The sequence below is a fragment of the Sorghum bicolor genome, chromosome 4 (assembly GCF_000003195.3).
Source record: "Sorghum bicolor cultivar BTx623 chromosome 4, Sorghum_bicolor_NCBIv3, whole genome shotgun sequence".
Lineage (NCBI taxonomy): Eukaryota > Viridiplantae > Streptophyta > Magnoliopsida > Poales > Poaceae > Sorghum > Sorghum bicolor.
In genome coordinates this window covers 52,055,877-52,074,572 of record NC_012873.2, presented here as the reverse complement: position 1 = coordinate 52,074,572, position 18,696 = coordinate 52,055,877, and the positions used below count along the sequence as shown (strand labels likewise).

The window sequence follows — 18,696 nt, the reverse complement described above, 5'->3', positions numbered from 1 at the left end:
TATGCCCAAGATGGATTTCCCAGATATGGTAAAACATAAACGTATATATGTATTATTCTCGTTATTGTTTCTAAAAAATATTAGATATTTTTTCCCCATTGCAACACACGGAATGTTTGCTAGTTTTTACTATAGTTCAAGCATATAATAATTAATATATCATAAAAATTTTACCATAATTAGACCATAAAAGCATATTATATTATATGTTTCCTGTGTAGATCTACTCACGTGGAGTCTAACAAAATTAGATTTTTAATTTTATAATTTTTTATAATTTACTATGATTTTTTAAAGATTTAGCAGAAATAAAAAAAACCACTATCACTGTGCAAAAATCTATGTCCAAGACCGTTTGAGGGGGTTATTTCATTAGTTTTGGAAAATTAAAGAATAGAAAATCCGATTTTATAGTTTGGGAGCGAAGTAGTTTATCATAAAAAAATCAATAGTTAGAAGGGTCATATAATTTTTTTCTTAAATTTATATATATGTATATATATTACTTCTTTTATCGTAGCTTGATATATATATATATATAGACGGTAGTGCTATTCTACAGCCTAAGTGTAGAAAAAATATTATTATACACCACAAGTCAAAACTAAACAGTATATATATATATATATATATATATATATATATATATATATATATATATATATATATTCTATATATCACCCTGGGTACTGAATAATAATCAGTACCCGAGTCGAGCCAACCAACCTAAATTACAGACGAGAGTCGAGAGCCAACCATGGGCACTCCCACCACGACGTCCCCCGTGCGGCCGTGCCCGCATTCTCTTTATCCTATCTAGTTTTTTTTTTTTTCTAATTTCGAGATCGTGGGTACTTGGGAGGAGATGTCGGTTTCGCACTTTCGCCCAGCTCACCACCCCCTCCGGCGCACGAGGCCAGCTCGCCGCCAACCTCTGCCGCGCGAGCCTAGTTTCGCCGCCGCCGAGGGGCCTCCTTGCGCCGTCTCGCTCCCCATCCTCTCACCCTCTCAGCTCCCCGTCGCTACTGGTGATGACGGTGGAAGATGAAGCGTGCCTGCTGCGCCTGGAGGAGCAGGCGGAGCACAACGATGGCGGCGCCTGGGACTACCTCTGCCTCGCCCGCCGGTTCTGCGCCCGCCGTCCCACGCGCCCACGTCCTCCGCGTCAGCCTTGCCCTCCTCAACAATGTCTCCGCGTGCTCCGGCCTCGACTCAGAACGTAACGCGCTCTGCCTTCCCCTTCCTTCCTTGACTCTCTCTCGCTAGATCTCGCCCCTAGTCTCGCATCCCGGCCACGACGATCCATTCGTCTCTCTGCAGGCGTGGTGGATTTGGATTGCTCTGCTCAACCCTTGTCGATTCTATCCCTTAGATGTTTAGATTGTGTCATGTCTCTGCGGGATCTATCGCAGTCTCTGAGATTTTGCTAGTCAAATTGAGAAAACATATCCGCCATTTTTGCAGCTTCCGTCCGCTGTCTCTACTCTAGATTTCAGTATTAAACTCGTTCTCGCTCTCTTCCTGTGCAGAGTGGTCGTTCTGCAAGCAGGTGGCCATGGATTGCCAGCGTCTCGATGTGGCAAAGGTGAGGTTTCTTCTGTACCATGTGACAGACAATCATGTGTTATGCTCTGTGATTCAAGTTCCTGTTCTCTAATGCGTGGTAGCTTAACTTCTTAATCTAGTGGTCTTTTGATGGATTTGCAGGACTATATTGGAATCCTTTCAAAGCAATCTCCTAGCAGCACAATGGTTGGTAAGTGCAGTTACTGAACTCAACTTTAGTGAGACCATTATGCTCGCCCATGTCTCATCATCAGCTCTCGCAGTTAACTCCCAGAGAAAGGAATGGCAACTCTCCTGGCGATGTCGCTGCTGTTAGCCCACCGCCGTTGCCGCCTCTCCTGCGTGTGCTCCCTCCAACACTGCTGGCAGATACAGGTGCTCCTCCTCCAAATCCCCTTCCCCAACTAGACATGCACCATCTCCTACTCCTCCCCCTTCCCTTTCTTGATCCAATTTGATGATTCTAGTGCCGGATGTGTTCCCTGCGGCCTCTTCAGTTGCAGCAAGGTGAGATTGTTTTGTTTGCCAATGCTAGTTCAATGCAGCTTTCAGTTACTCATGGGAAAGGATTTGGTGCTCTAATTCCCAACTAGTAGCGTCAATCAGGATATTATATGTTTCTAGATGCAAACCCAAGTTCATTGAAATGTCTGGCTTTGGATGCTTGTTCCTGTAGAATATATATGCATTTTAATTAGGATTATCGCATATAAATGCAAACATGGCCTTCATTGATTTCCTGAACCTGCTGCACAAATATTCAGAAATATTCTTTTCTAGCAAGGGTATTTGCTACTAGGTTTGCTAAAATCCTGAAATGAAGTGTCTGCTTTTCCCAAATAGTATTTTCATTCTAATCTATACTATAATTGAAATCTTTTCCAGGCAAATCCCACCTGCAAGATCAACGACTCACAACACATGTCCTATAGATTTAACGGCCTAGATTAGAAGTATGATCACGACCTTACACACCCTCAGCCTCGCGTCAAATCAAACCTCCGTCAGCCGTGTCGCGGGATCGATTCTTCCAATCGCATAAATAAAAGAAAACCTCCGTGAATACTAAAAAAAGGCTGCAACCTAATGCTGTGGGATCGATTCTTGCCGATCGCACACTAGCAAAAAATCTACGTCAATTACTCGCTCCTTAGGAAATCCACCTCTGTCAACGAGTCAAGCACGATTCAATTTTTGAATAGACCATAATTTCCGCCTCCTTCATCTACCACAACTGACGCTCGGCCGTGGAGGACCGTCGTCGGGCTGGTGCCGTAGCCAGGTCGCATGATCCACCTCCGTCTTCCAGCGATCGCCGCGCTTGGGATTTCAAGGCATTGACTGTATCACGTCGTCTTTGTCATCACCGTCGACCTCCTTCGCCGGAACCATGTTCGACGCCAACAGGGATCTCTGAACGTCGCATGAAGAACCAGGTCTTTCCTTCATTCGTATCTTGCTTTCCTCATCGCTGTGTATGCATGGATCGGAGGTGCAGTTGTGCATTCCACTGTGCTTCTTCTACTACTGCAAAAAAAATATTTCCGAACTATAATTTTTGTTTTTAGAAGCATCCCAAAATTAAGCCGTAGCGTTAGCACGGGTATTATACAGTAGTAGTAAAAAAAACAATAATAGTGGTAATACGTAGTAGTACCACCATCCGTCAAATACCCAAGAAAGAATTGACAATACGAGGTGTATTCAGAGGTGACATAAGGCGTCTTGCATGTACTGTACGGGTCAATTCATACTGAAGGTGGACACCAAACACTATTTGAGGAAACAAAACTGTGTCATGACACGTGATTTGTGGAGGAGGCCGCTGCCCGCTGGTCACGTTCCGTCCGGCTCACACTAGTTTACTTAATTAGCTGAAGGTGTCCATCTAGAGTTTACTAACTGATTGTGTACATAATCAGTATTTAATCTTCTAGCTTTTCCCAGGTCATTTTTTGTATTTGTTGTCTGCACATCTACAGTGGTTGTGCTAAATAACGAAATTATTATGATTTTTTCCTGCCATGGAACATGAAGGACTAAATGGCTACTGATTTTTAGATCTTATTTTGGGCACGTCAAGTTTGGTAGAAGGGCAGGAGAAAGAATGATGATTATGTTGTAAATGGATAGGTACTAAACTCAGAGAAGGGCAGGAGAAAGAATGACTCATGCTGACATGTATATTTGCACTAGCCTACTCAGTGCTAATGTTTTGTTTGAAATATAGTGGTTGAGAAAGTCACAGATTCTCTATGAGGTAGCACATGGAGACGAGGATGGCACCGCGACCACAGGCGACGAGGACAGCGGCAAGCAGATCTCAACCCTCATCTCGGCCCCTGTCGGACAGTGCTAATGATGGTGACCATAGCACAAACCCGTGCGCTTCCCATCGCGCATGTTGAACCCTATTGAGGAGCAGAGGCAGCCCCGTGTTCGATCCATTTCTCCTTGCGATGTGTGATGGTGTGGCCGGAGCTTCACGACGTCAACCCCATCCTCGCAGCTCTCCTCCAGGCGCGGCCACTAGAGTGGATCTCTCTCTGCACCATGGTAAGCAGCTAACCCATCCTCTTCCCTAAACTTTAAATGGGTTGGATCTTGGCCCTAAAATCTCAGGGATTGCAATTTCCTCTGCCTCAGCTAGATCTGGAGGTGGATGCAGGCATGTTTGTCTGGAGGAGAATAACTGAGGCAAATCGTTAATCAAGCCCAAGGTAATGTCTCACTCTTCATCCCCTCAATTTTTATCTGCCAATTGATAATTTGCTGTTTGTTTCTAGACAAATGTCTGATACTTTGTGTTGCATGCAATTTCTGTCCCTATAGATGGATCGACACGAGGGTTGGTGCAATATCAATGTAGGTTGATTAACGATCTGCCTACAACAATGTTGCTGTCTTAAGAAATGAATTGTTTGTCTTCTTTGTCAAATATATGTTGTTTCATTAGATTGTGAGTGCTGTTATTTTGTTTGTTCAACTATGGAATGAAATGACCAAACCAATATGAAAATTTTGATTGTAATAATTTTTGTAGTTGCAGACTAAACAACAACATTTGGTTGCACGGAGAACTACAGGATGCCTGTAGATAGGAATCACAGCATGCTAACACTCCTATGCATGCACGAACATAAAGCTGAATGCTTCCAATACAGGTAATGCTTGAGCTTACGTCTCCTGCAAGATACTATGTATTTTAGATTTACTATATGAAATAGGACATGCTAGCTCTAGCAAACATTTGGGCCAAATTTCATCACGTTAGTGAAGCTGGCAATAAATGTTATATTATAATTAGTGTTCCCTTCTCTCTTTGATATTTTTTCCTTATTTTTTCTTAACTGTCGGGTGTGGTTGTTTTAGTCCATGATGCAAACTCTATGATGATGCCATACTTCCTAATTTACTGTACACTTTTATCAGGCAAATGAACTAGAAGTTTCTAGTTTTCACCTTATTAATTCCTGTTGCAGCATGTTCACTTGGGTTTCTATTTTGTTTAGTGATTTTGTGGACACTTATTAATCATTTTTGGTGCACACACTTTTCTAATCAGGCAAGCTCTAATGAGCTAGAAGATTTTGTGGCAGCATGGTACAGAATGCATCAACCATAGGTGAGATTCCAGTTATAATTGAGGAATTTCATAAAATACCTTTGATCATACACCACTACTTGATTTCTGTCTCGAATTATCCAAATCAGATTATATGCTAGTCATTAGCAAGTCTTTTGGATGCTCTGTGTTCGTGTGAATGTTACTATATTGAGTTCTCTCACATACTGGTTCAAGAATGAGTTTCTTTAACAGTACCAGATTGCTTCTACTATTAAAGTGCCTGATTAGAAAAACAAATCCGCAACTTATCAGCATATTTCCTTTCACTATGCCATTCCATCTTGTATAGCCATCTGTTAGTTGGTATCTCTCCTATTATTCTAAATTTTAATTTTACATGCCATGGCCTGAAAGTGGGGATAAATACCTTTGTAATAATGTAGCACTTATCTCTGTTCTACTAGTTTGTGAAGTTGCAACTGCAATGTTGTGCCATTGAATTTGTAAGCTGTCATCCCCATCACAACGTTTAAACTCACATTTCCTTTCAATATGAAATAGTTTCTGATTTGATCATTAATTCATTTTTGTTGTTTGAAATTCATTGTAGTCTATTTTGTCTGAGTCTCATGTCCTGGACACCTCCATAAATGGCAACTGTGAGCATGGCATTGTGATATTCATGTATATGAAACCTTCTCCATGCTCCTCTCTTGCTTATGTAGTTTTTACTTAGCTACCCATTTAAGTCCACCTGATTCAGTTCAGATCTTACTAGGTGGGAACAAAAGTGGATCTTGTATTGTCTTTTTAACTCCTTGCCATTTCAACTTAGTTACCATATTGCTTTGATCCTTCTGTGCAGTCAAGATGTGCTCTATTGATTTTATTTTTTGTCAGCTACTATATTGTGAATAACTTTTTTAGTCCAGGAAAGTCTAAACATTCTCTCTCTGCCATATTCTTGATTTTTATGTGACTATCTTCACTTCAGTGTAAGGTCAGCTATTTTATTGCAGTAAGAAAAATCTTTGTTGACTAAATACATCCATATTTTGATCTTGCAGTAATCAGCTGGAGTCCCCAAGCTGCGCTAAACAATCAATAGCCTTGCAAAACACAAACAGGTACCAGCACTCAAACTAGATTGGTACATCAAAACCCTATAAATCCAATATGTATATTTCTGTTATGTCTTGATTATTAACAATAAAAAATGTGGCATATGCAATCAAAGTGTATTAAATGGTCTAGCAGGATTATAGTTGCTAATTTAGTTAGCACCATCAGCCTATTTCAGAACCAGAGGCCTCTTTACAAGTGAAACCATATAAACCTTTTTTGGAAAACTAATATCTTTGGTCATGATGAATTTGAACCATAGCATCTCATTATTGAAACAAAATAGTGTTTTATATATATTGTGTTCTAAAAAATGTGGCATATGCCGATTGACATTTTCTTTAGCAAAAAGTAAATCTGGATGCTGAAGATATTCAGCTCAGGTTTAAGTTCTTCACTATCCACTTCACTGTGTACTCCATACTAGTTTGTCTTTTGTGCACACAGATGCTAATTTTCATAAACCTCCATAGTGTCTTTAAGTTTCTGCATATCACTGCAACCATGTTCTCAAACTTCTTTTTGAATTCTAGATTTGAGAACTATACCTTTGTGTGGTTTCTGTCATGAGATTTTTTTTCTTAGATGCTTAGACATATATTTTCTTGGGTATCAGACATTGACAGTCCTTCACATGTAATGTGAAAACATTTGCTATATTTAAACAGCTATGCTTGATTTAGTATAACCTTGTCTGGTACCTGACACTAGCACATCACTTTTTAAACACTCATTTTTATGCTTTGGCACTAACTTTAAACATCATTTTTGTGTTTGTGAAATTGTATTATGATCTAGCATCAACTTCTAATACTTTCATTCGGCATGGTAGGAAATCTGCAAGCAGAGAACTCTAACTTGGAAGACCAAGTGCACTACGGAGGTCAAATGCAACATATATCTTTTTGAATGTCACTGATTATGCCTTTGCACACTTGCAGAATCAACAATGACTGACTACTTTCAGTTTTCAAAGATAAAAACACATTACAAAATTCGGGTCTTGACAGAATGCAGGCAAAGAAAACAACACGAGCTGACACCTCCAAACAGAAGCCAATAGCAAATGAATTAGCCTTACACTCTTTTCTTTGAAACAGGGAAGTTGAATTTGCTTAAGGAGAACCCACAGCATGACTTCCCCAGGAGCAGCTTTAGACTAGTCTTAGACTATTGGCATTTGATTGATTTCTGAAAAAAAAACATATTGATTTACTATTTGCATGTATGATTATTGTGAGTTATACCCTTCATGCACATATAATATATTTGGCCGGCTCTTTATTGGAACAAACATCTCCTAATTTTATTTGAGTTCATATTTCGAAAATGAATTTGGTGTTTGTATATTTGCCAAACGCTATGTTAATGTTAATAAACAATAAGAAGTTTGTTTCCAATTTTTTTAGGCAAAGTTTGTTTCCAAATTGTGATGGACGAGGGACGAAAAAGCTATGGGACATGCATCTCTGAACAAACACTAGCAATATGGACTGTTCCAAAAAAACATCAGCAATAAAGCGGTTAAAAAAACCACAAACCAAAAAGTCTCACAACCCAAAAAAGAATCATTAAAAAAGTTCACAAACAAAAAAAATCGATACACAAATCACAAACCAAAAAAACTCGGTAAAATAATAACGTACAAAAAAAATTGGTGCAGGGGGAAAGCGGGGCGGGAGCACCGATGGGCCTCGTGCGGGTTGCTGTGGGTATGCTCGGGTACCAAATATTAATCAGTACCCACGGTACTCATTAGCACAGTCCTATATATATATATATATATATATATATATATATATATATATATATATATTAACTTTTTTCTACTCCCTAGGAGTAGTTACTCCTTCCTCCAAACTCTGTATATTACTAATTCTGCCTTTAACTCACTCTTAGCGGGTCAATAAATGAGTAGACCCGATAGGATATATGGTCCAGTCCAGTGTCATCCGAGTTTTATGCCGATACGACGTTCTTATCCAAATACGAAGTATTTCAAAGCGAGCAATGCCCCTAACCCCGCAACCGGTGGAGTCACACATGGGAGCCGGAACCTCCGCAACCCGGCGGCGGCGGCCCATCCCCTCCACGCCCGACCGCAGTGGCCGGTACCTGCCTGCCTCTTCCCCCTAACGGTTGTCTATCCAAGCCCGCGCTGACGGCGGCCCCTAGCGGCGGCGTGGCCCCCACACCATAGCGGGTCGCGACGGCGAGCCCCCTCTCCTCATCCCTGGTGCACCCGATCTGGAGTCGACGGGGTCCGTGAAGGTCCTTCAATGGCGCCTCCTCCTTCCTACTCGCATCGTCGGCAGATCTGAAGGCCCAGTATCGATGGCTTGCCCCTACTCGAAGCCGAGGATGGCGGCCGACGCACGATCGTGCGGTGCTTGCATTTTGCCTGTGGTAGCTGCTGATGGTGTCCGGCAGCCTGCACGGTGGCAGGCTCGGAGCCCTGCGGATGACGGCCGGCGTAGGTCCTCCCCTGTATGAGTACAGTATATCACGTGAATGTAATGCACATATACTCTGATTGTGTGGTTTCAAGTATGCACTTATACTATCTTAATCTAGCGTATGCATGCATACTTTATTTCAAAAAGTATGTAAAAATACTCTATTCTAAAAAGTATGTACATGTACTATTTTATGAAGAAAAACAAATATGTACAGGTAGTCCAATCTGTAAAAATACTCTATTCTAAAAAATATATACAGGTACTAATTTATGAAGAAAAGAAAGTATATACAGGTACTTCAATCTAAAAAGTATGTATAAATACTCTATTCTAAAAAGTATGAAGTATGCATAAATACTTTATTCTAAAAAGTAAAAAGTAAGTATAATATTATACTCATCCACAACGAATTACGGCTGCGATCGTACAGTGTATATATTAATTAATTAATTAATTAATTAAGTTTGTTAAATGCATGCCACATGCCTAATTGGATCCTCCGAGTATCCACTACCCGGTATGGCAGGGGGGTTGACGTAGCTGTAATACAAAACAAATAGGGAGTAACTACTCCCGGGAGTATAGAAAACGTATATATATATATATATATATATATATATACATTTCGTCCGGTATGATCATATACTTGTCTATATAGATGATCTAGTATGATCATGTACTTTGTCTATATACATTTCGTCCGGTTATATACACCTTAAATCTAGAGATACATAGATGAGAGTAACTACACGCGCGTGTAAAAGAAACACGTCCTATATATATATATATATATATATATATATATATAGACACACATCCCAAATTATAAGACATTTTACTTTTTTGACTCCAAGTTTGACCGCTTGTCTTATTCAAAAAAATATGCAAACATTGTTAAGTTTAAGTTTTTTTAAAAAGACTTTAATTAATAAACCAAACCACGACAAAAAAATATTTTACATAAATTTTTAAATAAGATAAGTGATTAAACTTTATGTAAAAAAATTATATATCTTATTTAAGATGGACCGCTGTCCAAACTCTCCTTGGTATGAATATACCATGGCCCGGACCGTCCGAACGGGACACTCTGTCACTCGTTTCGACTTTCGAAGCATGGATGGAAGTCGACCGTGATCGGTGAGTTTAGGATCAGGTCAAAGAGGCGCGACGAGGCAGCCGGCGGTGCGGTGCCATGTGAGGCGCCAACCGCCAACCGCCGCCGGCGCCGTAGGCCGAGCAGGCGTACTCGCACTCTGTTCTCCTGCGCGCGCGCGCACTCGTCGACGATTACACATGGTCAGTCACAGAGCCGATCGCTAGCGCCACCGAACAAAGTTAAAGTCTGATTGATTGCTAGGCTGATAAGCCATAATACTGTTCGTAAATTTAGACCTTGTTTAGATGCGAAAAGATTTTATATTTCGTTATTGTAGCACTTTCGTTTATTTATGGTAAATATTATCCAATTATGGACTAACTAGGATTAAAAGATTCGTCTCGTGATTTACAGGTAAATTGTGTAATTAGTTTTTATTTTTGTCTAGTCGAAAGATTCGATGTGACGGAGAATCTTGAAAACTTTTTGGTTTTCGGAGTGAACTAAACAAGGCCTTATTATAAGAGAAAAATTACTAAATCACTAGCAAATTCAGCAGATCTCAAGCGAACAAGCTGTGGTTCGAGGTTCAATTAATTCCATGTTATTATGGTCATGAGATCACTAACCATTTTCTTCGCCGCCAGCTGATGGATCATCTCAACCACCCTACGTGGAATCGGATGGCTGATACAATCCCAACAGGCAGTCTGAGACCAAGTCGCAGGAGCAGGATCCATCCAGGGTAAAGAAAAATATGAAACTATGGTACGGAATATTATATCACCGCCTTCGTTTACAAGTAACATAATCACCTAATAATAATAAAATCAACGAAGGAAAAAAACACAGTGACAGAACATTAGCAACCTCCTCCTACCTACCTACCTGGCCTTGTTTAGTTCCAAAATTTTTGGCAAAATGAGCATTGTAGCAATTTCGTTTGTATTTAACAAATATTGTCCAATCATGGACTAAATAGGCTCAAAAGATTCGTCTCGTCAATTCCGACCAAACTGTGCAATTAGTTTTTATTTTTATCTATATTTAATACTTCATGCATACGTCTAAAGATTCGATGTGACGGGGAATCTGAAAAATTTTGCAAAATTTTTGAAGAACTAAACAAGGCCAATCAATTAATTAACAGATGAATCAGTAGCTACCACTGGCGAATGCCAACTTGCTCTCGCAAGTCACCACCGATGACGACGAAACACGACGGAAAAAAAAACCTCTAGCATTACACTATTTGGTATTAGAAAAAAGAAAAACACTATTTGTTTCCGTTTCTGCTCGTCTCCCTGAATTAATTTCACCGGGCAGTTTGGATGATTTTCTCGAGTTGCTCTCACGGGACGGCAACGGCAATTCGGCAAAAGTATAGTAATGAAATGGAATCGATCAGTAGAATTGATTGTTGTGAGGTCAATAATCATCCAGAGATTGATTTACAGGTCGGGGAAGTTGTTGCTGCTGAAGAACTCGAGCACGGAGAAGGTGGCCGGCGACGGCATGGTGGGCGTGGACAGCAGCAGGCTGCTGCTGCTGCGCGGGCTGGGCGCGAACGGCGCCTGGTCCAGGAGCCCAGCCGCGGCGGCGGTGGCGCGGGTGCCGGCGGAGGGGAGGAACGGGCTCAGCTCGCTCAGCCACGACAGGCAGCTCGGGTCGAACGGCATCGGCGAGAACAGCCCCGTGGAGGCCGCCGGAGGCAGCGCCGCGGGGGAGAGGATCCCAGGGCGGCCCGCGGCCGGCGGGCCGAGCACCGCGGCGAGGCTGTCCACCTCCGCCGAAGCGGGGAGGGGCAGGAAGAAGTCGTCGTCGTCGTTGGCGTTGGCGGTGGCGCCGTAGTAGGGAGTGACGTGGTGCGCCGGCGCGTGGTGGTGCGGCGGCAGCGGGCGGACGGACCTCTCGATGGCGGCCAGCCGCGCGGCCGGGGACAGCGCGGCGGTGGGCGAGAGGAGGAACTCCCGCGGCTCGAACTCCATCGCCGCCGGCTGCGACTGCGACGACGACGCCGCGGCGGACGGCCCTGCCGTAGCCGCGGCGGCGTCGAATTGGGCCTGGGAGATGGAGCCCGGGCCGGTGAGCCGCTGGACGAGCGCCATGAAGTCCCCCGGCTTGGTGTGGATCACCTTGGGCGAGGCGTCGTAGATGATGACCGGCTGCCGCTGCTGCTGCTGCTGCTGCTGGTATTGGTGCTGGTACTGCTGCTGATGCGGATGCGCGGCCGGCTGCTGGTTCTGGTGCCGCTGCGGCGCGACGGGCGGCTTCCTGACCTTGTGCGAGTCCTTGCTGACGGCGAGCCGCGGCGGACGCGGGCCCTGGAGCTGCTGCCGGCTCCGCGGCGACGAGCGGTCGCCGGACGACGCGTCCATGTACGTACGGGGGTTCGCAGCAGGCGGCCGGCAGCTGAGGGAAGCTGGATGAGGAGACGGCGTGCCGGAGCTAGATGTCGCACGCCGTACGGGGCTTTGTAGTAGCTGCGGTGTGCGGTGCGGAGGAGGGGAGGGGAGGGGAGGGGAGGGGAGAGGCGGGTGGAATGGTTCAACGCCAAGAGGAAGAGCCGAGGAGCGAGGGGAGAATGAAGCGGGCTGTTGACGACGGCTACGGAAAAGTCTACGGGCAAGCAAGGCTGGCTAGGCCAACGCAACCCAACCGTCTCACTCTAATCGCCTGCCGCTCTATGATTGGAGTGCCGCTCACTTTTGGACAGGATAGCCGGTAATTAGACCTTGTTTAATTACATCTAAAATCTAGTTTTTTAAAAAAATTTCTCGTTACATTAAATCTTACGTTATAAGTATAGTTTATTTATGTTTGTAAGATGAATCTTTAATTAATCTATAATTAGATAATAGTTATTAAATATAAATAAAAATACTACGGTACTCAGAAACTTTTCAGCCACCAAGGCCTTAATTATTAATCGAAAGATTACGGTGCATAGCAGAGCAGAGCAGAGCAAAGCGAGCGTGATTGAATCCTCGACGACTTTCTTGTACCCGTCTTTGCGGCAGGAGAGCGCCTCGTCGACCGGCTGAACTGGACACGGCAGCGCGACCTGGATTTGGCTTGATGCACTTTTCGTGATGCTACTTGCGCTGCCCTTGATAGTTGATAGGTAGCACAGCGTATTTCGTTTCAAAAGAACATCAAATCATAAAACTGTATTACTATAAATGTTATAGATACTTCCTCCATCCAAAAAATAAATGGCTCTTTTAACTTTTAGATATTATATTTGACTATATGTCTCATTTAGTTTTTTAAGTAAAATAAATAAGTCATTATTAAAGTATTTTTTTGGTGATAACATAAGTCATAACAAAATAAATACTTTATTAATAAAATCAATAAAACAAATACCTAAAATAAGATATCTAAAAGTCAGAAACGTTGTGTATTTTGGGATGGGGGAGTAGATGATATACAACTATCTCCGTTAAAAATAATTGTTTATGTGTATGTTATCAATATTTAAGACTTTAAATATAAATATTATAAAAATGTATTTCATGACAAACCACATATCTGTTGTTACTGGTTGTTGATAGTGTATTCAAAGTGATATCTAGCAAGGAAATGAAAAATCTTACTCGTGAAGTAAGGGTATGTCGGCGGAGGCGGCGTCCTCGACTGATTCTATATTAATCTTTAAGGCTACTACCGTGGAGGCACAAAACATTAAGACCTTGTTTGGATGTAGTCGGATTCACATCAATCCACATGTGTTGGTGTGGATTGGAGTGGAACTTGAACTAAATTCCACCCCAATCCACTCCAATACATGTGGATTGAGATGAATCCGACAACATCCAAACAAGGCCTAAGAGAATGCTTGTGGATTTTAAAATAGGCTCTGGGCAACTAATCAACAAGAAAGAGTGCCCAATCCATTTCTCAAGTAATATAGATGAAGAGACGAAAAGTATGCTTAGAAAAATTGTACATGTTTTTCCACACAAAAAAAATTGTACAGGTACGGAAGGAAGCCTTGGAGCCTCATAATCTCATTGCCAAAAGGAATAATTAAAAAGGAGGCCTTCTAATCAATTGAGGAGTGCCAAGCGAAATGGCGTGACTGAGTCACGCAAGGGCAGGTGTCGCGACTTAGTCATGCCAACAAAGCTGGCTTAACTTAGTCATGCCAACAAAGTTGGCTTAACTTAGTCATACCACTACGCTTGACATGACTAAGACTGCCATGTCAGCTCCATGTGTGTTGCTTTGCTTCGTCTTGATTACCAGCATGTCAACATTAATCATGCCATATATAGTGACATGACTATATTGTCGAGTCGCACCATGGTTTTTGGTGTGACCAAAATGGCTAGTTGGTGTAAGTTTAGTTTTAGGTGGTAACTTTTAATATTTTGGTATTTTTGGATTATTTTTTTTAAAAAAAATGCATACACAACTAAAAATGATCTGAATGTTCAAGCAACAGGCTCCATCTATGATCTTCTAAGCTTCAACACAACTTTTTGAACTAGCTGCAGACCAGGTTCTTTTCTTTGGTTTGTATCTGGATATAATTCCTTTCAAAATAGACGAGGTTGATCTTCCACTGTTACTATTCCTGATAGTTGGATGAACTTTTTCACTTTTCTCCTTCTACGGTCTTCTTCTTTCGATTGGGCCAAAGACTTTCTTCAGTCACTAGACTAGAACTTCTTTAGTGCCAATGCCCCGGGTAACTCTATTTTTCCTCCCTCTTCCTACCTTTCAGTTTGTTCTCTCTTCGAACCCTCCTCTTCTATTGTTTTAGAAGCTCTCAACTTTGTTGAGACTTCCGATGACTTGGGGAACAATCTTTAAGAGCCTTTGTCAACTTCGGTAAAGCATAAGAGGAACTCAGAAGCAAAGGCGGACAAGGAGCCCATTATATCTAAAGCTGATGTCAGGAGAAGACTGTGGACTAAGAAGCTTAATAGGGCCTTCAAGTCCTCTTGCAACGACCGCAATTGCTTTGGTTACCCCGCAACGCCGCCTACAATCTCCTCATCCATTATCCGAAACCTAGGTGCATCTTTTTGTAACATAAATGCATTGGATCTCACTAAGGACAAGCTCTGTGTTAAGCCGAAGCAAACCAATATATCGGTGTGAAAGAAGACGAGCAAAAAACAAGTCGAGTCGGCCCCTGAGAAGAAATGGGGACTCCCAAGATGAATAAGCTCTCCGACTATGACTTCCGCTTGAGATCCTTAACTGTGTGTGGGTATTCTTTTGCCTTTTATTTCTGAAGTCATGAATAATAGGAATTAGAATATTTTGTGTTGGAATGATAGGGATATCAACTCTGGAAAAAAATGAAATTATATCCACGACAAAGTTATAGACAATAAGTGTGATATTGTGTGTTTACAAGAAACTAAGAGGGACCATTTTTATATTGCATTTATGAGGAATATCTGTGCAACTCTTTTCTGATATGTTTGAGTTCTTACCATCTATTGGTGCTTCTAAAAAAAGGTGCTATTATCATTTGGAAATCAGTTTCTTTCCAAGGACTTCTATGGTACTATTTATTATAAATTTAGTTGAACTTAAACTAATTTGATCAGCAAAAATCATATGGTTGCACTTTTTATGTACGGAGTGAGTAGGGCGCAGATCTCTTTTTGAAATCCAGATCCTCTTATTTTCTGTTAGTTAACTAACATAACTTCTTCACCACCCTCGCTGCTTTGGCGGTTTGGCCTTATCGTGATATATGGAGCCAAATTAAGGATTGTTGTTGCTTATAGTGGCCGATCTCTATCCTATCAGTGGCTGCACCTTCACTTACGTACGGGCTGGCGATCGATCGGAATTGAAGCTAGCTCCAACTCCAAGCAAGGAGTCGTTAACAACGCTGCGGCGCCCTGCTGCATGCCCTGGTTACCACGGCTCTCGGTCGTGACGGCTCAGGGTATATATATCGAAGGCTCCTGCTGCTGTGGTCAATACAAGTGGCCGACACGTGCGAAAGCGATCGTTCCATCCAGCCAGACGTACCTGTCACTAGGCCTTGTTTAATTAGTTCACTCCAAACACCAAATTTTTTTTTCAAGATTCTCTGCCACATCAGATCTTGCGGCATATGCATGAAGCATTAACTATAGACGAAAATAAAAACTAATTGCACTGTAAATCACGATATGAATCTTTTGAAGCTAGTTAGTCTATGATTGGATAATATTTGCCAAATAAAAACAAAAATGATATAGTACGCGAACCCAAAAATTTTGGAATTTTAATACTATAGTACTTTTGTTTTTATTTATAAAGTGTCCAATAATAGACTAACTAGATAGGCTCAATAGATTCATCTCACGATTTTTAGGTATACAATACAATTAGTTATTTTTTTTTATCTATATTTAATACTTTATGCATGTGCCGCATGATTCGATGTGACAGAGAATCTTGTAAACTTTTGAAATTTTGAAGGTCTTGTTATAAATTTTTTTTTCAAGATTTCACATCACATCAAATCTTTAAATGTATGTGTGAAACATTAAATATAAATAAAAAGAATAACTAATTGCACAATTTGTATATACTTTGCGAGATGAATCTTTCGCCTAGTTAGGCCTTATTTAGATGCAAAAACTTTTTGAATTTCGCTACTGTAGCACTTTCGTTTGTTTGTGGTATTGTCCAATCATAGACTAACTAGGATCAAAAGATTCGTATCGCGATTTACAGGCAAACTGTGTAATTAGTTTTTGTTTTCATGCATATGCCGCAAGATTTGGTGTGATGAGGAATCTTGAAAACTTTTTGATTTTTGGAGTAAACTAAACAAGGTCTTAATTCATAGTTAAACAATAATTGACAAATACAAATGTTATAGTAGAATAACCGAAAATTTTTCGCGAAAGCCTCAATATCAACGTCTAGTGTGCGTCCGTGGAGTCCTCCATAGGATAGGAGTATATACTCCTATGTATATACACCAGTCAACACCGCCCGGGTGGCTGACCAGCTATGTATATATATTATCTTCAGCGCCAGGCATCGCCGTCTTGTTTTGCACCTTGTCGATAGATGCGGCCTTGGTTTTCAGGTCAAAGCTTGGTCCGAGATAAGAAGCAGCATTCAAGGCTGAAAACCTAACATCAACGCCCATGACAGAGGCACATATGCATAATTGCATTGCATATGAAAATCGATGCGCTACATCCCTTCTCGGCTGGCCCAAGTAGTGGTGGGCTTTCCCTTCCTCGGCCGGCCCGGCCCGGACTGATTCCAGTGGCTAACAGCCCGTGGGCCTCTACTTTTCCGTTCCAGAGAGGACGAAAGGAAACGGAGGTAACGCTGGGCTTCTCCGTACGGGCCGCTAGGAGTGCAAATGAGTGATGATTAGGTGCACCTCTAAACCTCTTTAGTTTACACTACTTCTCTAAAAAAATTAAGAAGTAGTACAAATATTTGAACTAAAGAGGTTTGGAGGTGCCGCATAGGCGGAGCCCCGTCCTGTGCTGCTGGCTGCTTCCCTGCCGCCTCGAAAAAAAATTTGCACAAACACTTCCACTAGTGATTACTAGTCATGCGCCCGGAAAAGGTCGCTAGCTGCATGTATCGCCAGTTCACCACTGATTTTGCTAAACAAAAAAGCAGTTCAACAACTGATCAAAGCTACTCCAATTCAGCTTTGGGTACAAAATGCTGTCAAACATTGCCAAAACTTACCGTATTATTCAACCGAAAGTCAGAGAAACACATGAAATTGATGCAGAAGCATCCTAGCAGTGTGGTGAACTAATCTAGTTAAGGGCTTATTTGGATGTCTATGTATTTATTTTAATCCATAACATGGCATCCAAACAAGGCCTAAGATTAATTGGAGGCTCAAACTACGCAATATGATAGGCCTGTGTGCCTACTTTAGGAAGTAGTCTCAATCGTCGCCAATAAGCTAGTTCATCGGCAGTGCGGTTTATTCTGGCTAGTTCTTTCAATTAGAGCAACTCCAACAAATAAGAGCATCCAAATCAGGACTCGTACTTTTGATTTGGGTGCTTTCTCCATTTTGTTGGCCTCAATTTTTTACACCTTCTCCAACAGTAACCCCTAAATTTAAGCCCCTAAATTCATTCAAATAGACATTGACCAAAGGGACCCACCTCGTCATTCTCAATGTTCTCCACACTAAGCTATATGCACGTGGAACAAGGGAATTGGAGAAGAAGCGGCATGGTGCAGTGTTGGGAAGAGTCAGCACGGCAGCTCGGAGAGGCAAAGCCACGTGACACCTTGGGAAGGGGCACGGGAGCCGGTGGCGGCGGCGGCCACATCATGACACCGTTGCAGGTGGCAGCGTTGGCATCGACGTCCGCATGGGAGTCGAGGTAGGGATGGAGAGGATAGGGGCCATTCCAGGCTACGCATCGGCAGATCCGCTCGCATCCGTCGGAGAAGGCTTGCGTGCTCGCCGCTCTCTCATCCTTGCAGCGCGTCCATCAGAGCATCGCTTCCGTTCTCATCGTGCCTAGGCGATGGAAGGTGGCCGCCTATTTCATACGACGTGGGGAGGAAGTAGCCACGTTAGAGGGAGGAAAGGAGCACGCGAGGCAAGATGAGCGTCGGGCGGCGCGAAGGGGAAGAGCAGCGCACACACGAGGAGAGAGGGGGAGAAACAACATCGGAGCGGATAGGGGCTGGGTGTTGGGGCCAACCAAAATTGAGGCTGGAGGAGGAATTTGGGTGTCCATGCACAGAGCTCTAGTAGAGGTTCCGCTGGAGTAAGATTTTTGGCTCGAGCCCTCATATTTAGCTATAAGGGTTCAAATACGGGCCCTGTTGGAGTTGCTCTTATACTAGCAGTATTCATTCCATGCTAGGTTCGAGCTTAATTAGGGATGGATGTGGATGTTGCGATATCCAAAAAT

The 18,696-nt window shown here is 42.4% G+C and overlaps 1 protein-coding gene and 1 long non-coding RNA gene across 16 annotated transcripts; one reads left to right on the top strand and one right to left on the bottom strand.

Moving 5' to 3' along the window:
* LOC110434894 lies at positions 818-7,550 on the top strand. Of its 15 annotated transcripts, none has more exons than XR_002452431.1 (12): positions 823-1,219; positions 1,530-1,585; positions 1,708-1,756; positions 1,830-1,941; positions 2,034-2,073; positions 2,452-4,122; positions 4,213-4,286; positions 4,399-4,525; positions 4,610-4,730; positions 5,132-5,191; positions 6,202-6,261; positions 7,089-7,550. It is a non-coding gene; the product is annotated as an uncharacterized LOC110434894 (long non-coding RNA). The 15 variants fall into 15 exon arrangements; XR_002452438.1 differs by having other exon boundaries at positions 824-1,219; positions 3,797-4,122; XR_002452432.1 differs by having other exon boundaries at positions 818-1,219; positions 1,830-3,002; positions 3,797-4,122.
* LOC8064237 (protein MKS1) lies at positions 10,896-12,523 on the bottom strand. Its single transcript, XM_002452182.2, has one exon. The coding sequence runs from the start codon at positions 12,190-12,192 to the stop codon at positions 11,266-11,268; it is 927 nt and encodes a 308-aa protein (XP_002452227.1). The 5' UTR covers positions 12,193-12,523; the 3' UTR covers positions 10,896-11,265.

What these genes read in the sequence shown, in the direction of transcription:
- LOC8064237 (XM_002452182.2), bottom strand. Translation starts at nt 12,192, where the DNA reads ATGGACGCGTCGTCCGGCGACCGCTCGTCGCCGCGGAGCCGGCAGCAG.